Genomic DNA, 24,526 nt, shown 5'->3' on the forward strand with positions numbered 1-24,526 from the left:
GTACCTGTGTTGTGTGCAATGTGCTAACTAACTTCTTGTAGAGTTGGACACAGAAGCTTGACAGTCTAGGTCAAGGACTCTTCTTTAAAAGAGAGTACAATGGCATGTGTCTTGGAGGAGAAGAGGACCATGACTCATTGGGCAGAGCACCAGCTTGGCATATGTAATGTAACGGGGCCAAGAAAGACTCCTCTTTGTCTCTAAGACTTTGGAGAGTTTCTGTTGGCTGACATCACACAGATAGATGGACAGGTGATCTGACTCGGTGTATCGAGTAGCTTTATATGTCAGCTGAAAGTAAAAAGGAGGTGTTCCTGTTTGTGCCTTCTGCTTGTCAACAAAGGACAAGTGAAGGAAAAAGCAAGGAAGAGATAGAGAGATGTGAGTGATGGGTAGTGGCACTGGTTAACAGACCAACTGTGGGCCAGATTGAGCCTGTGCTCCTCTAGGTGACACTATATAAGAAGAGCTCTGCTGGACCAGGCTAGAGGCTCATCTAAACCAGTGCTCTGTTCTCACAATGGCCAATCTCTTGACCACGAGAAGTCCACAAGCAGGACCTTGAGTGCAGCTGTTGTGTTCCCCAGCAACTGCTATTTTGAGGCATACTGCCCCCGACAGTGGAGGAAAACATGGCCTTTGGTAGCTGCCTGCTCCATGAATTTATCTAATTCTCTTTCAAAGCCATCCAGGTTGGTGGCCACCACTGCCTCTTGTGAGAGTGCATACCGTATTTTATATGTGTGTTGTGTGAAGGAGGACTTTCCTTAGTCTGTCTTGAATCTTCCAAAGCTCAGCTTCGTTGGATGTCCCTGAGTTCCAGTATTGTGAGGTTCTGACAAAAGAGTCAGACTAAATAAATCCACCCCTGCAGCTAGCAGTATAGGATCCAGCCAGGGCTAGGTCCTTCTCGGAAGACTTAGCAAAATACATTTACCAGGTGCAGTTGTATTTCTTCCTTTTTAATTGCATATTTTGTCACTGAAGCTGGTAAACACATCTCATTGTTTGCTTGCTCTTTTGATGCTAGGCAAGAAATCCCACCCTTTGGATTCTCTGTGCAGCCAGCTTGACTGTTGTGTTTTTGTTGAAAAAAGTGTTGGATGAAGAAAAGATCCCCCATTTGCACCAACCCGTCTCTTTTTAACCCAGTGCCTCTTTGGGGAACTCCACCCCCCCCCAAAAAAAAATTAGCTATAGAGTGCATTTGATACAGCTGGCTTTTCACTGATTCCTGCAGGATAGAATAATTTCAAACAGGATTTTATGAGGATCCTGAATATGAGTAGATCATGGGGCAGGGCAGGGGGACAGGGAGAGAATGTGCATCTGGATCTACTAATTAGATCATGATGGATAGTATGAATTTTCAGTTTTGTCACCAGGATGAGAGATCAATGCCTTGAGAAAGAGAACTGCTGAAACCAACTGGGTATGTAATCATAATCACTCCTTCTAATAGCAAACCCAGTGCTCCTGTGCCGACAGGACTAGAGCCAAAACTGAGAAATGAGAGGGCTCAGTTTGCTTGAGTAAATCCCAACAAATGCAGAAGTACAAAAATCTAAAGGAGTTGCATCCAGCCAAGTTCTACTTAGAGCAGAACCATTAAACTTAAAGAACTGCCATATATGGTGGTCGTGTGCCAAGGCGGCAGGACTCTGGGATACTGTTTTTAGTGAAATGAGCAAAATAACAGGCAAATATATGAAATGGAAGAATTGGTATCTGAAGTGTGCATGCACACGAAAGCTCATACCAAGAACAAACTCAGTTGGTCTCTAAGGTGCTACTGGAAAGAATTTCCTATTTTTTTAGGCAAAGATATTGTTAAAACCCCTCAAACTGGCACTGCTAAACAATTTTAAGGAAGAAAATGAGTACAAAGCAGAGAAAAATGCAATATTAATAGCAAAAGGGCTATATGTGTTGTAATGCTATGACCGTTCTCATTATCCGTCTTACACAACTGGGTGTTTTAAGAATCTTTATTATCTTCTTTATTGTACATATTTTGAAAATAAATAAATAATAAACAAAACAAGGTGAAATTAAAGAACTAAAATTAGCCATCTCCACCAGTTTCAATGAGTCTTAACTCTGAGTAAGACTAACATGGGCTACAACCAAAGCCTCCTCTCTCAAAGCCCAAACACACACACAAAAACACAACAGCACAGCAAACACCGAGCATACTTGGTGACCTCTAGGAATTTTGCAATGTTCGTTAGGGAGTGTCAAGTCCTTTTATTACGGTCAATGATCAGTATCAGGATAAAATCAGCAATTGCGAAGTTTAAAATCTCAGAACAAACTAAAATAAAAACAAAATTGCATATACATTAAAAAGCAGTAATAGTTGGTAATTTACCTGTCCGGAACGGAACCCTTCTGATCTAGGGATGATCACTTAGTGCTCAGTTACCGGAAAACTAACATTACGGCATTTGTCAAAAGAAATGTCCCTAGGGGACACTGCTGGACTATAGATTGACATAAAGTAGAACAGGTCTCCTGCAGTTACGGAATGAGGATACATGGCAACAATTTTGTTGCCGGTCTCACTTGCACATTTTTAAATCTTAAGCACCAGTCTGAGGTTCTGCTGCTCCTTGTTTGCCTTTTCCAGGTTCAGTTTAGGCTGCATTCTAAGAGGAAGCACCAGGTGGCTGGAGGAGTGTCCTTGCGCACTCAGTTTACCTGACCTAGAACATATTCAATGCCAGTGCTATTTTCCAAGAAAAAGATGTGCCAGAACTCACTTGTCCTTTTAGAACGGCAATGGCGCCCACTTGAGAGGGGCTAGAACTGAGTTCTGGCTGAAAAAAAAGCCCTGCCCAATGCGGAAGGAGAACGATAGGTAGAGAGAGCAAGCAAGCTCTCGCTGTGGGTGGTTGTCTGCTGTTAATGGCTGAAGCCCCTGCTGGGCCCCCAGAGAAATCCTAGGTTACTGGAGAATGCAGTTTTTGAAAACCACTTCTCCTTGGTGCTGGCTCATCTGTCATTTACAGCATACATACACCTTAGCTTCTGGGTGAAACCTCCACTTAACCACTGGCAGTGGATATGTCAGGGTGGGGTGGGAGAAGCTAATCTCAAAAGATTATTTATTTATTAAATTTATATGAATCACCCTGAGACCTGCAGGTATAATAATAATAATAACTAATGCCCTTCAACTGAGGATCACAGGGCAGTTTACAGTGTATAAACACATAAGTGCATATCAAAATAACAATGCCACTCCCCACAAACAGATGCAAAATGTTAACAAAGTGAATGTCATTGAATAGCTGCCCAAGGGTGCTCTTGGTTTGGGATCTCTCCCTTTAGCTCTTTGAAACAGCCGCTGCACCTGCAAATTTCAGTATCCCCTGCGTGATTGACGACACAACTTTCTTTTTGATTTGGGCAGCTGCAGAAAAGCGCCCCCCCTCCCCCGGTATCGCTGACTGTTTCGCTTAAAATTCCATCCACAGCCTTGTCAATAATAGAAGTCCACCCAACCAGAATTATTTCGATGCTAGTTTCTGTGGCAACCAGCATATCCAGCCACAGAATTAGATTACAGGAAGAATGAGTTTTAAAAAAGAATAATGGATGGGCTTTTTCTTTACTTTTACAGGATTTACTTTAAAAAAAGAAAAACAAGAACAACCCCTGATTCTCCCTTCTTTTTTCAGTTTCATACAAACTGTTTGCATATCCAGGAACTTTGGATAGTTTTTCAAACACATTTTTAATGATGCACAGTTATTGCTGCATCCTGTTCCAGTTCTTCCACATGGGTTCCCAAGTGATGCAGTTATTGGCTCCTGATAGTTACTAGATGAAACTGGTCTTCCTTGCATAAGCTCTGCTCCTCTGTAAAGTCTTTTTAGGTTGTGGGACGAAAGAGCTTCATGCAGCATTTTGCTCCAATGCAGTGTGTCTTTAAAGAAAAGAATTTCTCATCTGAATTTCTCCCTTGGATTTGGAGTTCTCAATGACCTCACCCTTGTTTCTAGTTGAAGTGATATGGCAAGGAATGCTTTGCTATTTCATTATTCCCACTACTGTATTTCTGATGTTCAGGATGTGAGTGCTGCTGCTTATTTAGCCTATGGTTACCAGATTTTTTTTCAAGGAATCCGGGGACACTAAAAAATATATGCTTTATTCTTTTAGGAAAGGGTTGTCCAGAGTTCTTGACCTTTTTTGGGGGGAAATCCCAACGTTGTCAGGCATGCACCTCGACACAAGGTAGGCAGAGAACTCCATCTACAAACACACAAATGCCCCCCCAAAAGAGTTTGGGGGTGGGGGGGGAGAGAGATCGAGTAAAGACGCTCACTGGTCTTGGGAAAACACGCATTAAAAAACACACAAGGTTCCCTCTCTCTCTGTCTCGCAACGCGGCACAGCTCTTTTCTAGGCTTCTCCTCCTCCTCTTCACTGCCTCAGCGCCTCACTGCGTGCAAACCCCGCAGCAGAAGAGCGCCATGGGCGGCTCTCCGCGAGTTCGGGGTGAGCATTGATCGAGCAAGTGAGGCAGAAGGAAGCTCTCTGGCTTGCGCCTTGGTTTAAATAGCCCCCCCCCCGCCAGCGGATTGACTGGCTGGAACTTTGACGTGGCCGGGACCTCCGGTGCTGCTCGCTGCCATGGCACCCGCCATGTTGCCTCGCTGGAAGTCTCCAGGCATAAATCAGGGGACATTAATTAAAATCCAGGGACATTCTGGGAACAGATTTTGTCCAGGGACAGATTGGTGAATCCGGGGACTTTCCCCGGGAACCGGGGACATCTGGTAACCCTAATTTAGCCCAAACAAGCACCTAACATGCACAAAAAAAGAGAGAAGTCTGGTTCAGGAGAACTCTAAAGCTTGGCAAAAGTTAAAAAAAAAGCATTAGGCAAATAACCCTCAGAGAGGGAACCCCTCTCCCTACCTTCCCCCAAAACATCCCCAAGAAGACTGAGCATGCTCAATAGACACATGATGCTGGCTGACTACTGGGGGTGGGGAACGGACTGGAGTGGTTGCAATCCAGGCTCTTAACATCTCATTGCAGGCCCCACTTGCTATATTTCCATATTTCCATATTTTGTACAGATCTTTCAGCTCTTTGGCCTGCTTTCCTCCTGCTGCATTATCAGTGCACCTGGTGTGCATGGGTAAAACATACAAAAAAGGGAATCTTGATATTACTGTGTGCATGATTGCATCACCACACTTTGTGCAGCTTTTTGATTCACAGGTGTGGTTGCTTTCATCAAGCCAAAATGAACAAGCTGCTGGAGCAACTCCATCATGAGAAAATGTTGCAGTGTTTGGAAATATATACAGTAGCAGGCACGTCCAACAGGTAGATCGTGATCTACCAGTAGATCACTGGACGTCTTGTGGTAGATCACTGGTAGATCACTGGCTCCCCCAAAGAAGCTCAACAACTTTGGCTCCCCTAAAAAAAGCTCAACATTTTTGCCTTGCACCCCAAAAAGTGGGGCTTTCCTCCTCTATCAAACAAGCTCAACTTCTTTGACCTGAACCCCTAAAAATGGGCCTTCCTCCTTCCTAAAAGAAGCTCAACAACTTTTACCTGAACCCCCCAAAAGGGGGTAGATCACTGCCAGTTTTTAACTCTGTGAGTAGATCACAGTTTCTTGAGAGTTGGCCACCCCTGCAGTAGAGGAAAAGCAAGCAAGCGGTGACATGGCTGAAGTTTATGAAATTATGCATGGCATGGGGAAAGTAGATAGAGGAAAGTTTTTCTCCCTCTCTCATAACACAAGAATTTATGGCCATCCAATGAAGTTGAATCTTGTGAGATTCAGGACAGACAAAAGAGAGCACTTATTCATGCAGTGTACAGTTTACTCACTTCCACAAGAGGCAGTGATGGCCACCAACTTGGATGGCTTTACAAGACGATTACACTAATTCATGGAGGCAGCTCTTGAGGAGATGGTCAGATGCTTGCTACCCAACAGCAGCTATGTTCTGAGATCTCATTTAGTGTGATGAGCACAGCTTGTCTTGTGCTCATGTTTCCCTTTCGTCTGGTTTGGCTTTAACTTCTGATTTTCGTCAATCACAGTTTCCTGTGCCATCCAAACTCAGTTCATGTGAATTATAGTTTGTTTAAAGTTTAAGCAATGTGTCTTCATAATCCATGGTTTGAAGTTGACTTGTATCAGACAAACCATAGTTAAGATGAACCATTTTTTTTTAGTTCAGACTACTGTTAGGAAATGAATGCTTCTGAACCATGCTGCAGGGGAAAGAAAAGCTCACTAGTTATCATTGTGCTAACCTGTGGGACATGAATTGTGAATATTAAACTGTGGTTTAGCATGATAGCCAAAAGAACTCAGCTGCGTACCTAGACCCTTGGAAGTTTTGTCAAACCCAGGTTATGATCATTCCCCGACAGAGGGAGGGAAAGAAGCCCTTGCCAATCTCCAGCAGTTAGGGACTCTTTACAGAAGGACAGAGGGGGCTTTTCCTGAGATGGAGCTCTGCTTAGGGCAGATAAGATGCTTTATGTGGTGCACTTGAGGAATCTCAAGTTTGAACAACCAGTGTGAGTGGACAAACACTTGTTAACATACACATGTGAATTAACTGGCTGTGACACTGTAATCAGTGTGTTTTCAGTGTGCAAAACCCAGCTGTAATGTTTGCAATGCTCCTTAGCTGCCAGCACCATCTGGCTATGGGGTTGCTATGGGAGGGGGCCATAGCTCAGTGGCAGAGCACATGCAGGATCTCAAGTTCTGTCCCCAGCACCTCCAGTTTAAGAAAGGTTCATGTAACTGGTGGCAGAAAAGACTTCTGCATGGTACCGTGAAGCATTACTACCTGTCACTTCAGAGAGAAAAATACTGAGCTAGATGGACCATTGGTCTTGCTCACTATAACACATATTTGCACATTAATAGGGGATGGAAAAGGGGTGGGAGAGTGAATTGTGTGTTCCCTCTGCTCTGCCACCCCACAAAACAACCCATCCCCATTGCGACTTGGGACCATAAAGCAGGAAGCTTGGGGAAAGATCTTCTCCCTTTCATCATGCCCTTCCAACTTGGAGCTAGAGCAGATTAAAAGGCACATAGGAAGTTGTCTTATACCAAGTCAGAACAACAGTTCATCGAGCGCAGCATTGTCTATGCTGACTGGTAGCAGCTCTCTAGGGTTTCAGGCAGTGGACAGATAAAACGTCTTGTATTCCATTGAGAAGTCTGGGGTTGGATCTGGGATATTCTGCACAAAAAGCAGATGCTCTGCTTCTGGGCTATGGAGCTTCCTAGGCTAGTACCGTAGTTTAGAGTGTCAGCTCATGTTCACAATGAAATAAAAAATTTTTTAAATCCTTCCAGTAGCACCTTAGAGATCAACTAAGTTTATTCTTGGTATGAGCTTTCATGTGCATGCACACTTCTTCAGATACACTGAAACAGAAGTTCATGTTCACATCACCATATAGTAGCAACATTGACTGAGTGATCTTGGGTTGGATAATCTCAGTTTAACCCACCCTGGAGGCTTGTTGGAATATTAAAATGGGTCTATTCAGTGAAGTATTGTCTACACTGACTAGCAGCGGCTCTGCAGGGTTTCAAACGGGGGACATTTTCAGCCCTACCTGGAGATGCCAAGGTTGATCCTGGGACCTTTTTGCGCACAAGGCAGGTTCTCTACCCTTGAGCTACAATGCTAGTAGCAATATCCTTGGATGTATTCATCTTGGTGCTGGAGGTAGGGCTTCCCAGGATTCTCCAGCAGTGCTGCATCAGTTTCAGCTCTTCCAGCTGGCTCTGGAGTGGCCTGCCGAAAGCCAGCCAACGGCCACTAGGTCTGGAATCAAGGCCAGGTTTAATGTTTAGCCAAGTGGGGCAGACGAGGGGTGGAGGTGGGGGTGATCCTGAGTGCTTCTAAGTCGAGAAGTCTTAGCTGACTAGAGAACAATGAAAAAGAATTGTGATAGCTAAAACCAAAGGCCAAGGTAAAGTTGGAAGTGGTGGGGACAGTTAGCACTGAGCAGACTCTGGATCAGTGTTCCAAAATGTCTGAAAGGTCAGGTATACTTCATTTATGCATCCCAAACACTATACATTTTGGAGTATGAAAGAGAAAGCCCATCCACTGTTTTTCTGCATGAACCCTTGTTCTTCGTGATTGAAGGGAAATTCATGCGGAGTGGCGACAACCAGTCTCCTCTGAAGGCAAGTAAATGTTGTGTGTCTACACTGGCAGTGACCGGAGAGTAGCATGAACAAAAAATTATAACAAAAACATCCACCACGTATCTTCATCTTAAGTAGAGGTTGGTGGGGTTCCTCTATCAGGGATGGACCACAAAGAGAAAAGTTATTGCAAAGGAAGGACATTTTTTATATATTTCTGTGTAGGAGTATGTGTATAAAAAAAAACCCTTTCCTCCCATTTTTCTTCTGAAAGATGTAGGCAAGCATGCTAAAAAGAAAGTTAAAATTGCACTGTGGTTTTTGAGCGGACAACTCATTTTGCAAAGGGAGGTGGACATGCTGCTTGCTCTCCACCCCCACCCCAGCATTTAAGCGCTGCAGGATTTTCTTTTCCCTTTTTGGTCAGATGGAGAGAGAGAGAGAGAGAGAGAGACTTTCACAAACGCAATTACAAGCTACTGTCTGCCTTGGCCCTTCTCTATTGATCATTATGTCATGACTAAATATTTAATTGAATCTTAGCTTTTTCTTCGTCTTCTTTTTGCCTTCCGATTAGGGGGCGTTTCGCTTCTGTGACTCCCTCCACTCCATCCACCCTTTCTCTCCCCCCACACCCTGCCACCCTTTATTCAGAAAGCCAGGCTCTGCAATGGCTGCGTGAAGTTGTCTATGTTTCAAGGAGGGTCTCCTGCAGTGATGAAGCTAAACGCAGCAGCAGCAGCAACAGCAGCAGCGGCAGCAGCAGCAACCCTCCATCAGCTGAACTGAGAAGCAAAGCAAAATCTTTCTTTCCCCCCTCATCTCCCCCCCCCCCCGATAGCTTAGAGGGGCCAGTTAGCTATGTCTACTGATGAAGCACTTTTATTCCAGCTCTGTCTCCGAGGACCTGGGCTGTAGACGTGGAGAATTCAGCCGAAAGCATTATGGATCGGTAGAGCTGGTAAGTTTTTTTTTTTTTTAAAAAAAAAATCCCTCCTTATTTTATTTTTAAACAGAATTTTAAGCACAGCCTGTTTCATCCACCCGAATGGCTTTTTGTGTAAAGCATCTTGGTGCCTCCTAGCCACAGCTTATCGATTCTTGGCTTATCCTCTCTCCCACCCCCCCACCCCGATTTTTGAGTTACAGCAGGCAAGCTGGGTGTGAAAAGCTTGGTGTCTCTTGTTGAGTTGGATTTTAATTGCTCTTCATTACTGTTTATCTTTCAAATCGAATGCAATATGTACAAATCCCTCTCTCTCTCCCGGGGTTTTTGTAGTCTGGTGGGAAAGCTTGTCTTTGCAGCCCAAGGGCAGTAAATAGACCCTGGTTTGTTCCCATGTAAGAGATGTTGAGGCTGGCATGAAGTACCATAAACTGATAATTGATTTGGGGAGGCTTTTCAATTTTTATTTATTTATTTTTAGTGCAGGAGGTTTTGGAAACATGACCAGAATTTTAAGATGTGGCAACAGGAAGTATGGAAAAGGGTTCTCCTTCCCAAACCTCTTGTCTGCCTGTCTTTTTTTTTTTTAAAAGCCATAGGCCATCCATTTCCTCCCTTCTTCCCCCACCACTTTGATTTTTGAATGAAGGTTGGAGAAAATGCTCTGGCACACACCATGCAGCAATCACCTGAATCAGGGTGCTGTTTTTGGACTCTGATTATTTTAGAATGGAATTGTACAAGTTGGCCACAGAGGAAGGAAGGAAGGAAGACTGGAGGCAGAGAAACCCTTCCTCTTATGCCACACAATTGCAGGGGTATAGCTAATGGTCAAATATGTAAAAAAAAAAAAAAATCCTTCCAGTAGCACCTTAGAGACCTACTAAGTTTGTTCAAATATGTGTGCATCCAGGTATTGGCGCCTGATAGATTATTGTTGGGCAGTGCTGTGCCAAGGAGACTGAATCTGTGTGTGTATTTTAAATTTGGCAGCCGTAGGGCTAGCAGTTTCAATAAGGATTCGCCAAAATATGTTCTCACCAAGGAGGCTACTTTTTGGTTGCTTGTTTCAAAAGAAACATATATAAATTGAGGGGATTGTTGGTTTTGTTTTTGCTTTTGCTTTTTTTGTGTGATTAAGGTTAAAGTTAATAAAGAGGGCCCTGGCTGAGTGGTAGAGCATCTGTTTTGCATGCAGAAGGTCCCATGGTTGATCTCCAGCATCTCCAGGTAAGGCTAGCAGAGATCCCTGTTTGAAACCTTGGAGAGCCTCTGCCCATCAGTATAAACAGTACTGAGCTACATGGACCCATGGTCTGACTCAGTATAATTAGTTTCTTGCATGCCCATTATATATCTGCAGGGAGGGCAGTAACTTAGTAGCAGAGCATCTTCTTTGTGTGCAGAAGCTCCCAGGTTCAATCCCGGGCATCTCCAGGTGGGACAGTGAATGACCCCTGCCTGAAACCCTGTAGAGCTACTTCCAGTTAGTGTAGGTCAGGGATGATGAATCTGTGGCCACACAGATGTCCCTGTACTCTAGCTCCCATCAGCCTTACCCGGCATGGCTAATGGACAGGGATGAAGGGAGTTGTAGTTTACTAGCTCATCCACACCAGTGGAAATTATACAGTGGTGCCCCGCTAGACGAAAATAATTCGTTCTGCGAAAATTTTCGTCTAGCGGGTTTTTCGTCTTGCGGAGCGGCAATGGCAGCCGCGCTCCGCAAAACGAAAAAAAAAAGATGAAAATTTTTCGTCTTGCGAGGCAGCCCCATAGACTTTTTTGTCTAGCGGGGCAGCCTTCCGCTAGACGAATGCCTTCGTCTAGCGAGTTTTCCGTCTAGCGAGGCATTCGTCTAGCGGGGCACCACTGTATTGGGGCCCATTTGCACTGAGAAAACTCAAGGGACCATTGTCATAAGTTTTATTTTAAAAAGTGGCCCCTCCTGCTTTCCCTTTCTGGAAAGGAGCTGCACAAAGCAGCTTACAAATAGAAAAGCAAAAAAAAGAAAAAGAAAAGAAAAAAGCACCAGTGATCCAGCCATTAAAACAGAAATGATTTAATTAAAAATAGCAGGAAAAAGCAATGTGCAAGCAGTATCTTCCTTGTCTCATCTGAGAGTAAAGGGCTGCTGGATTAGGCCAGCACCCCATCCAGTCTCAACACAGCCAACCAGATGCCCTCATGGGAAGCGCTCAGGCAGGCCCCAGGCACAACCTCAAGTCTCCCCACTTGCAGTTCCCATCAGCTGGTACTCAGACCAGGGAGGTAGAATGCAGCCATCCAGCTTAGCAGTCAGGGTCAGTGTGGCCCGAAATAGTCCCAGAGAGGAGCGTGTTTATCCATTCTCTCTGTCGCTTTCTTTCTTTCTTTCTTTCTTTCTTTCTTTCTTTCTTTCTTTCTCTCTCTCTCTCTCTCTGTGTGCGTGCGCGCGCACACACACACACACACACACACAGTCTTTCTTGGAAGAGTGCTGGATTGCTGCTGTGTTTCAGATTCAACCTACTTTCATGAAACTTGAACCTGCTACTTGCCCTGCCTTCAGTGGAGAAGGGTGAACACTCAGCTCTCTTCTCTCCCCACTTCCCTTTCTGTGGTCCTTGTAGATACTTGAAAAATTAGTTTTCCTTCCTTTGGAAGGGCTGACACATCCAAAGGAAGTGTTTGCATCAACCTTACAAGGTAAATTAGTATGAGTCACTCAGTGAGCTTCATGGTTTGATTAGGGATTTGAGCCCAGGTCTCTTCAGTCCGAATGTAACATGGTGATGACCATCCCACATTGGCTGCCTGGCTATCCCTTTTCCTCATATGTCTTTGAGTTATAGCTCAGCTGTCCTCAGCTATTGTAGGCCTTTAACCTCAACATGCCGCATGAGACCCAGTTTTAATTATATATCAGCTTTTCTACTTCTCTCTGTCTTTGTCAAGCCACATCAACCCTGCAGGCATGCTGGTTTAACAAAGTCATTCCTTCTCCTTGGGGAACACTGATACAAATCAGTAGCAAATATCAAGTGTGCTTCAGTCTGAGGGACACATTCCTTTCTTGGCAACCTTTTTTTTAATTTGCCAGGGGGGGGGGTGTTGCACATGCCAGTGATAGGTGGGATAAGAGGCAGAAGGGAGCAGATCAACTGGTGTAAGCTTTTACCTTTGGTGCAAAAGGCTAGTTTCTAGACACTTCATTTCACTAGGGTCTGCCCAGGAAGGACTAAGGATGGTGCCCCACAGTGGGTGAGGCACTAGGGAATGTCTTGCTGTGACAACCGTTGACCTAGATCACTTGAGAGAGCTATTAGACGAATGGAGGGTGGGTTTACCAAGGGGGGTTAGCCAGGCTGGTGAACTGGACCCTCCAGGTTCAGGAGTAGTCTGTCTCTCTGAATGCCACTTGCTAGTGGGGTGGGTGGGGGAAAGCTATTGTCTTCATGCCCTGCTTTTAAACTTCCCAGTACCACCAGGCTTGCTGCCGTTGGAGTCAGAGTCCTTGACTAAGTGGACCTTTGTCAGATCCAGCAATGCTCTTCTTATGTCCCAGGAGCTCAGTGGCAGAGCACCTGCTTTTCATGCAGAAGGTCCCAGGTTCAATCCTCAGCTTCTTCAGGTGGTGTTCAGACAAAGACTCTTTGTCTGAAACCCTGGAGATCTGCTGCCAGTCACTGTATACAATACTGAGCTAGATGAACGAATGGTCTGACTTGGTATGAGACAGATTCCTATATTATGAGCACCCAAAACCTCCAGCCTGAAGCACTGGCCTCATCTCCCCTCTGCTTGCCTCCTCGTAAGGCTGCTTTTTGCAAGCACACCCTGGCTTCCTTTGCTCAGCAGGACAATGCCTGGGTTTCTCTTCAGCCACTGCCTTGCAAGATTGGATCTGGCACACATCTTCTGTTCGTCTCCCCCCTTGTGAATCCGAGAACCTGGCTCTGGACGAAGAAGCCCCAGTGAATAACGAAGAAAGGAGTAACCAGTACCACATGCTGTGATCTTATTAAATCACTAATCCTCCTTCCTCAGTGATGTCATGCTTGCAGGATAATTCTGCTGGCAGGGAAGGAGGTCTCCTTGGTGTCTTTGGATGTAGGCAAGAAAAATTAATCTGCCAAGAGGGTGTCCCTTCCTCTTTCTTAGGCTTGAATGCAGTCTGAGAGCATCTGTTCATTTCCCAGCACATATATAAAAAGTTGGAGAAGGCTGAGCCTTTCTATATCTTGCACCCTCAACTCTGTCCCTAACTCAGGGATAGGGAACTGGATACTACCAATGAGCCAAATCCTTATCTCCCAGCAGGCCTTGTTTGACAGGCAGGTGGGGGCCATGGGATTGTCCTCTTGCCAATCACATGGCATTGCAAAGGTGTCTGTTGGCCTTGTTTTGACCCACAATGATAATCAGTTGATCCTCGAAGCTTGCAAAGTGTCACAACTAAGTCACTAAGCCCCACCGTAGTGGCTAGCCTGCAAAAGAAAAAGAAAATATAGAAATTCTAGCCTATTGCAACACTAGAAATCATTGTTTCTCTATGCTGGCCACAGAACAGGACAAACCCTTTACAGTGGTACCTCGGGTTACATACGCTTCAGGTTACATACTCCGCTAACCCAGAAATAATGCTTCAGGTTAAGAACAGAAATCGTGGTCTGGCGGCGCAGTGGGAGCTCCCTTTAGCTAAAGTGGTGCTTCAGGTTAAGAACAGTTTCAGGTTAAGAACGGACCCCCGGAACAAATTAAGTACGTAACCAGAGGTACCACTGAATTTGGAAATGCAGGCAGTAAGCCCACTTGTCAATCTGCTGGTGTCTCTCCAGTGGGCGACAGCAGGGTTCAGTTCTGGGGTGGCTGCACCCATCAGTTCCCCATAGAAAACTAGCACTGAGCTAAAGCAGCGGGATTCTTCAGCTGACAGCAGCTGCCTGCTGGAGTGACACCAGCTGATAGACAGGTGGGTGTGCAGTTAAATCCTCATATCCCTGCAGAGAGCCAAACTGTGCTGGGGAATGTGCTGGTGAAGCAGACTCCTGCAGAGAGTCTGCTTCACCTGAAATGCAGAGACTTCAGTTCTGCTCAGTGCTGCTCCCTGTTTGCTATCTCCTCCCACCCCATCTCTGCAGGTCAACTTTGAGAGATCACTGTGATGTCAGATGACTGACAGGTGGGTAGCCCAATCCACCTGTCAAATTCAACTTGCAGAGGTGCCGGGAGACAAAGACCTGGCCCTTAGGGCTAAAAAGGTTCCCTTACCCTAGTAGTAAAAAGAAAAGACTTCCAACTATCGCAGAGACCAAGCAGGCTGTCAGAGGAGGAACTGAGAAATCTGCTCCTTCTACCATACCCCCCCCAGGGATTCCTGGTTGCCTATGGCAAATTGTAAAGTGCAAGTCTGCCCTCTGTTAGGGCTCTCGCTGTGTAAGGTGCTTGCTAGCATCCATGTCTAAGGCTTGACAGATATATCCTCTCTGCACTTTGGGGAAAGAGTGTGACATATCTGAAGCATCCCTTCCCTTGCTCTCCTGGGTACTATCTCTCATTGACCATGGTCAAGCGTCCATCCATTGGATAATAGATATGTCCATGTGTGAGCAAGAGATTTCCAGAAGATCAGCAGGAGTCCTATGTAAGAGCAGGGTCTAAGAGAAATAAATACTTATTTAGAAATTATTGACCATTCATTCTCATTTTATTACATACGGTATATAACACCACCTATATACTCTACATGGTTCTTTACAAAGAACTGCTGGGAGGGTGTCTAGTGGAAGCAACAAAAGAGGTGCATAACACTATTATACATATCTGTGGTGCAATTGCACTTGGAATACTATGTATGGTTCTGGCTGCCTCACCTGAAAAAGGATATTGTAGAACTGAAGAAGGTTCAGAAAAGGGCAACCAAAATGATCGACGAAGTATAGAAACTTCCCCTATGAAGCAAGGTTACAACATTTGGGGCTTTATGGTTTTGAGAAAAGACAAGTAACAGGAAGACAAGATCAAGGTGTATAGCAGGATGCATGGTGTGGAAAAAGTGGGGAGGGAGAAGTTTTTCTCTCTCTTTAAACACTAGAACTTGAGGTCATCCAATGAAGCTGAACATTGGAAAAATATGCTTCACATGGCACATAGTTAATCTATACAATGCACTCCCAGAAGTTGTTATGGGCACTGACATGTATGACTTTAAAGGAGAGGATTGAACAAATTCATGGAGGATAAGGCGACTAGCCACAATGGCTATGCTGTATCTCCATTGTTGGAGTTAGTACGCCTCTTAATATCACTTGCTGGGTATCACAAGTGGGAAGAGCTCTGTTGTACTCAGGGCCCTGCATGCAGGGTTCCTGTGGAACATCTATTTGGCCACTGTGAGAACAGGATGCTGGACTAGGTGGGCCCCCTTTGGAAAGATCCAGCAGGGCTCTTCTTATGTTCTTATGTGAGAAAATGGAGACATGATTAAGCAGGTGAAAGATTATGTGATTATTCCAACTGGATTGTTACAATAAGGACTAGGGTGAGGAACCAAAGGCTTCCTGAAAAATAATGGTTTGGAGGGTGGGGCATAAGGGAGGTGATTGCACAAAGGCATTTTGGGAGGCTATTCCAGCAAGGCATAAGGCACAGCAAGGGGAAAGGGGCTGAGTTTTCCTGGAAAAAAGGAGACTGTTGGATGGTAATATGGTGAAGCAAGATGAGGGAAAGTCTCATGGATGAATCAGGAATTAAGCACAGAAAGATAAGGAGGGACAAAACCATGGGTTTGAAGGTGCACACAAGGTGCACATAATCCATTCCTGCTTGTCTCCCTACCCTCCTGTATCCTAAAAAGGAAGCTCAAAAGTGTCAATGATGTGAGCTTCCTCTGTTTTGGGGTCCTGTTGAGAGTTCACACGAGTCGTATTTATTTCTCAGCACACACACCCCACCCTTTTATACAGCTTGAGGACACAGAACTTGGTCCTGTGCAATTGCCTACTTGTAAGATCAACACAGAACTGTTTGTGTGGAACAGAGCTATAAACCTCCAGTTATAAACCTCCACCCTGACACTTTGAAATGCCAGATTTTGCCCTCCCCACCCATCTTGCTAAATTCACAAAGAGGGGGTGGTTGTAGTCCTGTGACAGAAAGCAAATGTACCGATATATGTATTTCTCTCCCCCCCCCCGAATGAGCATATTGTATATGTGCTGCTGAAGCAAGCACGAATGAGCATATTGTGATAAAGAATGGGCAGAACTTTTTAAGAGTCTTTTCATCAGATTGATGCTGAAATGCATTCTGCATATTCGACTCCATAATGAGTTGCTCAGCTTCCCAATTTGGCTGCTGTGAAGGGGAGAAGTGTGTGTGTGTGTGTGTGTGTGTGTGTTTGTATAGTATATATATAGAGAGAGAGATGCAGATGTAATTGTTCCAGATGAAATAACTTTTTTATTTTGTTGGTATCTAATGTGTCTTGCAGCAAAATGGGTAGGCTACATCAAAATTCATTACCTTTAAGGGAATTCAGAAATAATTCTCTTTCTGCTTTTACATTTTAGCGCTGGAGCAGTTTGATTACATTTTCTGAATGGTTTTCTTTGCCTAATGGCATCTGCATTCATCAAGAGGAGAGCCAGATTAATTCTGTGGGGTTTCAGGTGCTGTTTTGCTTGCAGACAAGTGGAATTTCAAGTTATTCGCCTAATTGTTGAAATCAAACAACGCAGGGTGATCACCTGATCTTCGATGCATGAAGAGCCCCCTTTTGCCCACAGTTTGATTTTGGTGATTAGGTAGATCTGGGAAGGGTGCTGTGAAAGGCAACTGAAATGATTAAGGGTTTGAAGCATCTTGTCTACCAAGGGAGTCTTAAGCAGTGGTGCAAAACTGATGGTCCAAGAGCCACATGCCACCCTCAACTCAATTTCATGTGGACGGGAAAATGGGGTGAAAGATGAAATAGACAGAGCAATGGAAAGAAGGAAGGAGGCCATTTACCAACCTGACAGGCTGATGAGAGCTGGGAGTCTACCAATGCAGTCGTACCTTGGTTCTTGAACGCCTTGTGACTCAAACGTTTTGGTTCCCAAACGCTGCAAACCCGGAAGTGAGTGTTCCGGTTTCCGAAAGATTTTTGGAAGCCAGACATCCAGCAGGGCTTCTGCACACCTTGGTTTTCGAACGTTTTCAGAAGTCAAATGGACTTCTGTAACGGATTCTGTTCGATAACCAAGGTACAATTGTACCTATAATGCACCAGGTTTGGGAAGGCTGAGCTAGAATGTTGGACCACAAAGCTTTCTAGAGATCCTTCAGCCAGTTGTTATCTCTCAGCCTTTACTCACCTCAGGACTGTTGTGTTAAGAGGAACAAGTGTGAGGGCAGTCATCTCTGTTACTCTTGAGTTCCCTGCAGGCAAGGGCAGAGCAAAAATAAAACAATGTACCCACTTTTTAGATGTGGAAAAGAAAGCAACCTGATAAGGCAGCATAATGGATATCTTTCAGATTATAAAGATGGGGTGAATAAACATTTTTTCCTTTTTACATGGTACTCTAATTTAGGCTGAATTGATGGAGATGATTTGTTGGCAATCGGTTTAGGATTGATAAAAGGAAGCACTTCATTGACTGTGTCTCCGTGACAGTGCATCCCACTGTGGTCAAAGTGGCTTAGTGGGGGCTGGGGTGGAGGGGGACATTGTATTTTTTGGATCCTGGCCCAGTAGTTGGAACACTCCAGTAGCTTCTCAGATTGCTAAACCAGTGGTGGCTGGTGCCCATTAGGACAGGTAGGGTGGAAGGCAGGGAGCCCAACAGTAGGTGGAGCCAGACAGATGGAGGCAACTAGTTCTAGGTTTGTCCCCATCCTCTTCCCTGCTGACTTATTCTGAAGGTGGTGGGGCAGTTTCCCGTTTGACCGAACAGACCAGGCTCTACTGCAAACAGTTGACATTATCTAGCCATAAAGAAGCCACATCTATGAAGCATGCATTTCTCAGTGGTACAAAGGCATCATCTTTGGGGATGGGGTGATAATAGCAGAATGACCTTGCTTCCTGAAACAATAAGATGTTCACATACAGTTTAGAAAGTTGGTGGTGAGCCTAGAAAGGGGTCTTACACTGCACTGAATCAGGCCACTGCTCCATCTAGTTCAGTATAGTCTACACTGACTGGCAGCAGCTCTTTGAGGTTTCAGGCAAGAATTCCTCCCAACCCTTCCTGGAAATGCCAGCAATTGAACCAGGGTCATTCTGCATTCAAAGCAGATGATCTGTCATTGAGCTAGTGCCCTTCCCTTAAAGTCTTTCAGGTGGTCTTTTGCCCCTCTGAAATCCACACATGGGAGCAACATTTTTGTAGCGTATGTGAAATGAGACCCACTGTTGCTTTTTCCTCACAGGGAATGAACATTTTCTCATTCACAAAGCTGGTCAGAGCCAGAAAAGAGGTTTCAGAGGGCCAGATCTGGCCCAGAGACACCCATTTGGCCTTCCCTCTTCTAGAACAAGACAGCATCTTTGAAATATAGAGTGTCCCTTAAATTGCAGGACATCAGGCACCCTCTGAAAGTGCACAGCCTTAAAATGCACATCTTGTTGACCAAACTGTGCCAGGAACTAGCATCTGAATTCAGTAGGCTACAATTTGATTGTATTTATTATCCATCTTCATTCTGGAGGCTTCCAGGCTCCAGTTGGGTCATGCAAAGCTGAATTCTACACAACACAGCCGCACCAGGACCGTCAGTGGCCAGTGGTATAATATTATGCACTGGATGTTCTTTCTTGACATGACATTGCTTAGAAGAGTGAAAGAGGATGGTGTGGTGACACCACCAGGCTGCCAGGGGCTAGGGGTGGCAGGGAATGGGAATGTGTCAACCTTGCTAATTGTCCTGAAGTTATTGATATATTTGTTGGGGCTTTTGAGGGCAAAAAAAGGAGAAACTTGTATTTATGATCCTAAAATGGAGTAGGGATGCAACAGTGTTTTGGAGAATGAACACTGCATTATTTGGAGGTGTGAATAAAGGTCCTGCATACAGCAACAAGTTTCCAAGAGGCTACTGCAGATCCACAGGGAAGAAAAGATAAGAAAGTCTTAACTAGTGGTAACCGGTGCCCATTGGAACTCGAAGGGTGGAAGGCAGGGAGCCCAACACTAGGTGGAGACAGAGTCAACCACAGGCAGAGGCAATTACTTGCCCCATCCCTCCTCCGTGCCGAGTTCTGCAAGAGCAGTACTGGTACTAAGGAACAGGGAGCTGAAAGCCTGGTCCATCCCTTTGACTGGTTGTAAGTAAGAAGGAAACCAGGTGAAGGCTGGTTAAAGGCAGACTGAGTTTGGTGGGGTTGGTGCCCAATTTGTCCACTGGTCTTAATCAATGACTTGTACAATATATTGTGTATTCAGTGCAGCAGGAAGCTGGCCAGCACTTTAAAATGAGGAATGAAGATGACTGATAGGTTTGACTTGTTTTCTTTCTTTCCGGAAGTGCAGTTTTCTCATAAGCTCATAGGATGTTCCTCTGAGTTGATCTTCAGGTGATGGAGCAGTCTCCACAAGTAGGGCACACACAGTAACATTTGTTTATTTATTTATTTGTTAGATTTATATACTGCCCTTCATCAAATGATCTCAGGGCGGTTCACAAAATAAAAACACAAGACAAAAGTTAAAACTGATACCGTATTTTCTGGCGTATAAGACGACTGGGCGTATAAGACCATCCCCAACTTTTTCCAGTTAAAATACAGAGTTTGAGATATACTCGACCACAGATTCTCCACCCGGCGTATAAGATGACCCCCGACTTTTGAGAAGATTTTCCTGGATTAAAAAGTAGTCTTATACGCCATAATATACAGTAGTTAAAACAGAAAGAACAAAACAACAACCCTCTCCCTTCACTTTCTTTTTTAGAGATGAAAATAAAACAAAAAGGGGGAAAAGTAGACAGGAGTTATGTTCATGGGGGTTGATCAGATGTGAAAGTGGGGTCCTACATGGCTCTGAGGTTCGGTGTGTCTTTACCCAGGGCCAAGCCCTTAGTGTGGTAAGTCCTGTCCTGTAGAACACATTGCCAATAAAACTTATTATTCAGACATACCTTTCAAGCCTGAGATTCTTTGCCAACCAGCCTTTACTCATCTGTTTGACATTTTAAATTGTTTCTACTGTAACTACTGTTTGTGTTTGTGTACCGCCTTCTGATATATTTATATTCATATTTTTATATGAAGGTGCAGATTTGAAAAACATTTAAGTAATAACAATTAAGGTTGACAAAGCAGAAAGTGGGCAGGACCAAAGTAGGAAGTAAGTGTAGTGCCCTCTTCTCTCTTCTTAATCCATCATCCATCCATTCATCCACCTGTAATGTATAGGAGGCATGTCCAACCAGTAGATTGCAATCTACCGGTAGATCCCTGGCTGATCCTGGTAGATCGTGGGACCCTTATCGATCGTAGAATTAAATAAAGTTTACCGAAAGTTAACAAATAAAAGCTGAAGAACTCTGGGCAGTCCTATCCCTCCAAAAAGCTCAACAACTCTGGGCTCAACAACTCTGGGCAATCCACCCACCCCACGCACACTCCTCCTCCCTCCAATGACAGTGGGTAGATCACTGCCAGTTTTTTTTATACTGGGAGTAGATCGCAGTCTCTTGGGAGTTGGACGTGCCTGATGGATAGGAATGCAGCCTTAATTTGCACCCCTCCCCACTGTAATAAGATAAAAATGAACTGACTGTGACTTCCCAAAGAGATACATTTATACAGTAGTTATTGCATATATTCCTCATTAGTTCTTTTGGGTTTCCCAGCCGTTTTGAAGATATTTGTAATTCACTTTAAGTCATTTAGAGATTTTTTAAAAGATAAATTCACTCAAGCAAGGGTAGTCAGATAACATCACTCCACCAAGCTTTGTCCTTAAAAAAATTATTAAAGATTTCTTAGTTTACAAAAATACATGCGTTGTCTCTTTTTTCAAGTTGTGTTTTTTACAGATCAGTTTCGTTTGTTGTGAGACATTAGTGTTGCGTACAGTGTTAGGTTGTCCTTTCTGGGTAACTTTGCAGCAATTGAAATTCAGGCATTGCTGTTCCCCACCCCACCCCACCCCACCCCCCTTTTTGGTACATTATGTTCTTTCCATATGCATTATTATTACTGGTTTTTTTTTTAAGGATCTAAATTTTATTACCCTTCAGGTTTTTAAGCAGCTAATTTATTCACTGACATGGCAGTTAATTGTTCAGGAGGAGATTTTAAACTCGACATTCGGATGTTTAAATTTAAACGCAAAATGAAGGAGAAAAAGCCTTCTCCCCTGACAGCCTATCAATGGCAACTAGCCAAGGTGACTATGCTCTTCCTCCACAACTAGAGGCAGTAATGCTTCCAAATACCAGATGAGCTCAGGTCCTGCTTGTGGGTTTCCCACAAGCATCTGGGGCCCCCCACTGTGAAAACAGAATGCTGGACTACATGGGCCATTGGTCCATTTATGATCCACTCTGTTCTTCTTTTCTGTTTCTCATTTTCCATCAGTGTTTACTACTTTTTAGAGGAAAGTGCTCTGTCCATGTACTTAGGCAATAGTGACCTTTTGATAATCTGTTTTTAATAGTGTTTTATGTTTTAATGTTGTACCCCAACCTTTTGTGAAATGACAGTAGATAAATGCTTTTATAAATAAAATAAACAAACCTTAATTTAAAAAAAATCTAAGCAGTATATGTACAATTTAGAGGCATTATCCATTAAACAAAAATACAATCTGAAACTGATAAAACAACAGTATAAAAGCAAATAATTCAGGGGATTTATATTCCTAAATTATGGGTCCAGTCCTCAGCACCTCCAGCTAAAAGGATCACCACCAGCAAGATATCTATAGTGGAATCCATACATATATAAAAACCGTTTTGAAAATGCTTTTTTTTTTTAAAGCGTTTTAAAAAATTCCGTATTTTTCCGTGTATAACACGCTCCCATGTATAAGACAACCCCTATTTTTTGGGACTCCAAATTGAGGAAATGGGGGGAGATTGCCCAGAGTTGTTAAGCTTTTTTTTTTCAGGGGGATTGCCCAGACTTGTTGAGCTTTTGGGGGGGGGGTTGCCGACAATCGCTCACCTGCTTGACTGCCACTGCCAATTGCATGCATTGATGAAGCCACCAATCATCTGCAGCCGCCAATCACACGCCCAATTGCCGCACCAGCCAATCGCCAGCAGACCTTGCCGCAGCCACCAATCACCCGTCCCACCTCTGCACTATCTGTGTATAAGACAACCCCCAATTTCTAGCATTTTTAATAATAAAAAACCTCATCTTACACACTGAAAAATACAGTACATTGAATTTTCCATAAGGCTCCTCATTGCCATCTAGTGTCACATTATATATTGCACATAAAACACACTTAAAATGTTTTATTTGCATCTGTATGTTGTTGTTGTTCAGTTGTTCAGTCGTTCAGTCGTGTCCGACTCTTCGTGACCCCATGGACCAGAGCATGCCAGGCACCCCTATCCTCCATTGCCTCCCGCAGTTTGGCCAAACTCATACCAGTCACTTCGAGAACACTGTCCAACCATCTCATCCTCTGTTGTCCCCTTCTCCTTGTGCCCTCCATCTTTCCCAACATCAGGGTCTTTTCCAGGGAGTCTTCTGCAGCTGTATAGCTGAGTCTTATTTCAGACCTTGGAGGCTTTCTGCCACTCAAGAGTTGATAATGCTAGACTCAATGAACCACTGGACTGACTCAGTTTAACACATGTATGTTTTGAGAGTGTGAGCACTGGTAGGTGCCTATATCATGTGTTCATAGGAACATAGGAAGCTGTCTTACACAGAGTCATAACCATCAGTCCATCTAAGTCAATATGGTCTATATTGACTGGCAGTAACTCTCCAGGGTTTCAAGCAGGGGTCATTCACAGTCCTGCCTGGAGATGACCAGAATGCTGCCATTGAACTACAGCCCTTCCCTATGTGGGTGTAGTGTGGAACATGCAAAGGCTGAAGATTTAAAAGGTAAAGAGAGCAATTGTTGCAGGGCTATGAGAGTCAGTATGGTCTGGTGGTTAGTGTGATAGACTGGGAAGACCCAAGTTCAGGTGCCCCCTTACTCATGAAGCTTACTTGGTGACTTTATACTTTTGCACTCTCAGCCTAACCTATCTCACAGGGTTATTGTAGTGATAAAAGGAAGGACGGGGCAGAGAATGAGGCATACCAACCTTTACTTCGTTGGAGGAACGGCAGGATCCAAATGCACTATAAGAAACAAAATTCACATCAACATAATTTGCACATTTTTACAAAGCAGTAGAGTTCATGTGACTGCCTTGGCAACAAATGCGTCTTTTGAGTGGCCAAAGCTGGAAAAAAGCCAATCTGTTTTGGGGCATAATTATCACTTTTTACAGGCTTAAAAATATCCATGGTGTTGGAGAACTTCTGATTTGGGTGAAAGGGGTGGTAGCTAGTGGTGCTTTTTTAAAAAACACACACCTGGATTTGTGAAAGGTGGTCTCTATATATAGACTCATTTAAAATGCTTCCTGTTTTATTTCTGAGTTATTGTGTGTCCCTCCTTGCTTGGCTTAGAAGCCAGTATGCGGCTTCTAAGACAAAAAAAGAAAAACAATGATTTCAAATTTACCTTTAAAAAAAAAAGTGTGGCAATTTAAAAGGCGTTTTTTTCAGTGACAACAAAAGGAGGGGAGAACTATTTAGAAGAGGAAGATTTTAACACTCACGGCAAGCCTTATGTAGTGGGAAAGGTGGCTTGTTTATTTATATATATTTATAGTTAGTTGATGCCTATTTCATATGTAGATCTATCTGGTTCCCTTTGACAGATGACCAGCAGGCAGGTGATTCACTGTAGGCAGAAAGCAGCCCCAGTAACAAACAAACCCAATAACAGCAAAAAATGCATATGAATGAAATTGCTTTTAGTTTTCATCTGGTAAGAGATTTAATATCTCCTACCCACCTGAATTTTCCTAAGAAGAAATATCTTAAAGAGTTTTATATCCTTGTAATCAAACATAATTCTTCTTTTTGTTAATGCAGCTTCTAACTTGGTTCCTTGTGCATATTCTGCCTGCCTCTCAAAAAATGCAGTTTCAAGCTGCAATTGGCTGGTAAAGGCCATTAGATGTGGCTAGAGTTTGTGTTTAGGATATCCCAAGCTGTTTTTTTAATGTGGTAATAGCAGTCACAGGATAGAGAAGAGTTGGACAAGGAGTGCACTAGTGGAAGAGGGAGATTTAACCTTGTTCCCTTTCACCGTTCCCCTTGATTAAAATCCGACAATGACATGTAGAAAGCTAGGGTGAAGCAGTTAGGCTGGTTCTGAAAGGGGTGAGATTTGTCAAAAATCGCTTATAGA

General features: G+C 44.0%; 1 protein-coding gene across 7 annotated transcripts in view; it reads left to right on the forward strand.

The window, feature by feature from the left end:
• GARNL3 (GTPase activating Rap/RanGAP domain like 3) overlaps positions 1-24,526 on the forward strand; it is a 94,049-nt gene that overhangs the window by 21,235 nt on the left and 48,288 nt on the right. For 4 of the 7 annotated variants that reach the window (XM_033137185.1, XM_033137189.1, XM_033137186.1 and 1 more), the window contains exon 2: positions 9,059-9,128. The exons of 2 other annotated variants lie outside the window; for them this stretch is intronic. In XM_033137185.1, coding sequence (XP_032993076.1) covers positions 9,059-9,128 — 70 coding nt within the window. Of the gene's footprint in view, positions 1-9,058; positions 9,129-9,599; positions 9,646-24,526 lie in introns of those variants that run through there. One more of the 7 variants, XM_033137192.1, reaches the window with a different exon arrangement.

Source organism: Lacerta agilis, chromosome Z (genome assembly GCF_009819535.1).
Source record: "Lacerta agilis isolate rLacAgi1 chromosome Z, rLacAgi1.pri, whole genome shotgun sequence".
In the NCBI taxonomy this organism is placed as follows: Eukaryota; Metazoa; Chordata; class Lepidosauria; order Squamata; family Lacertidae; genus Lacerta; species Lacerta agilis.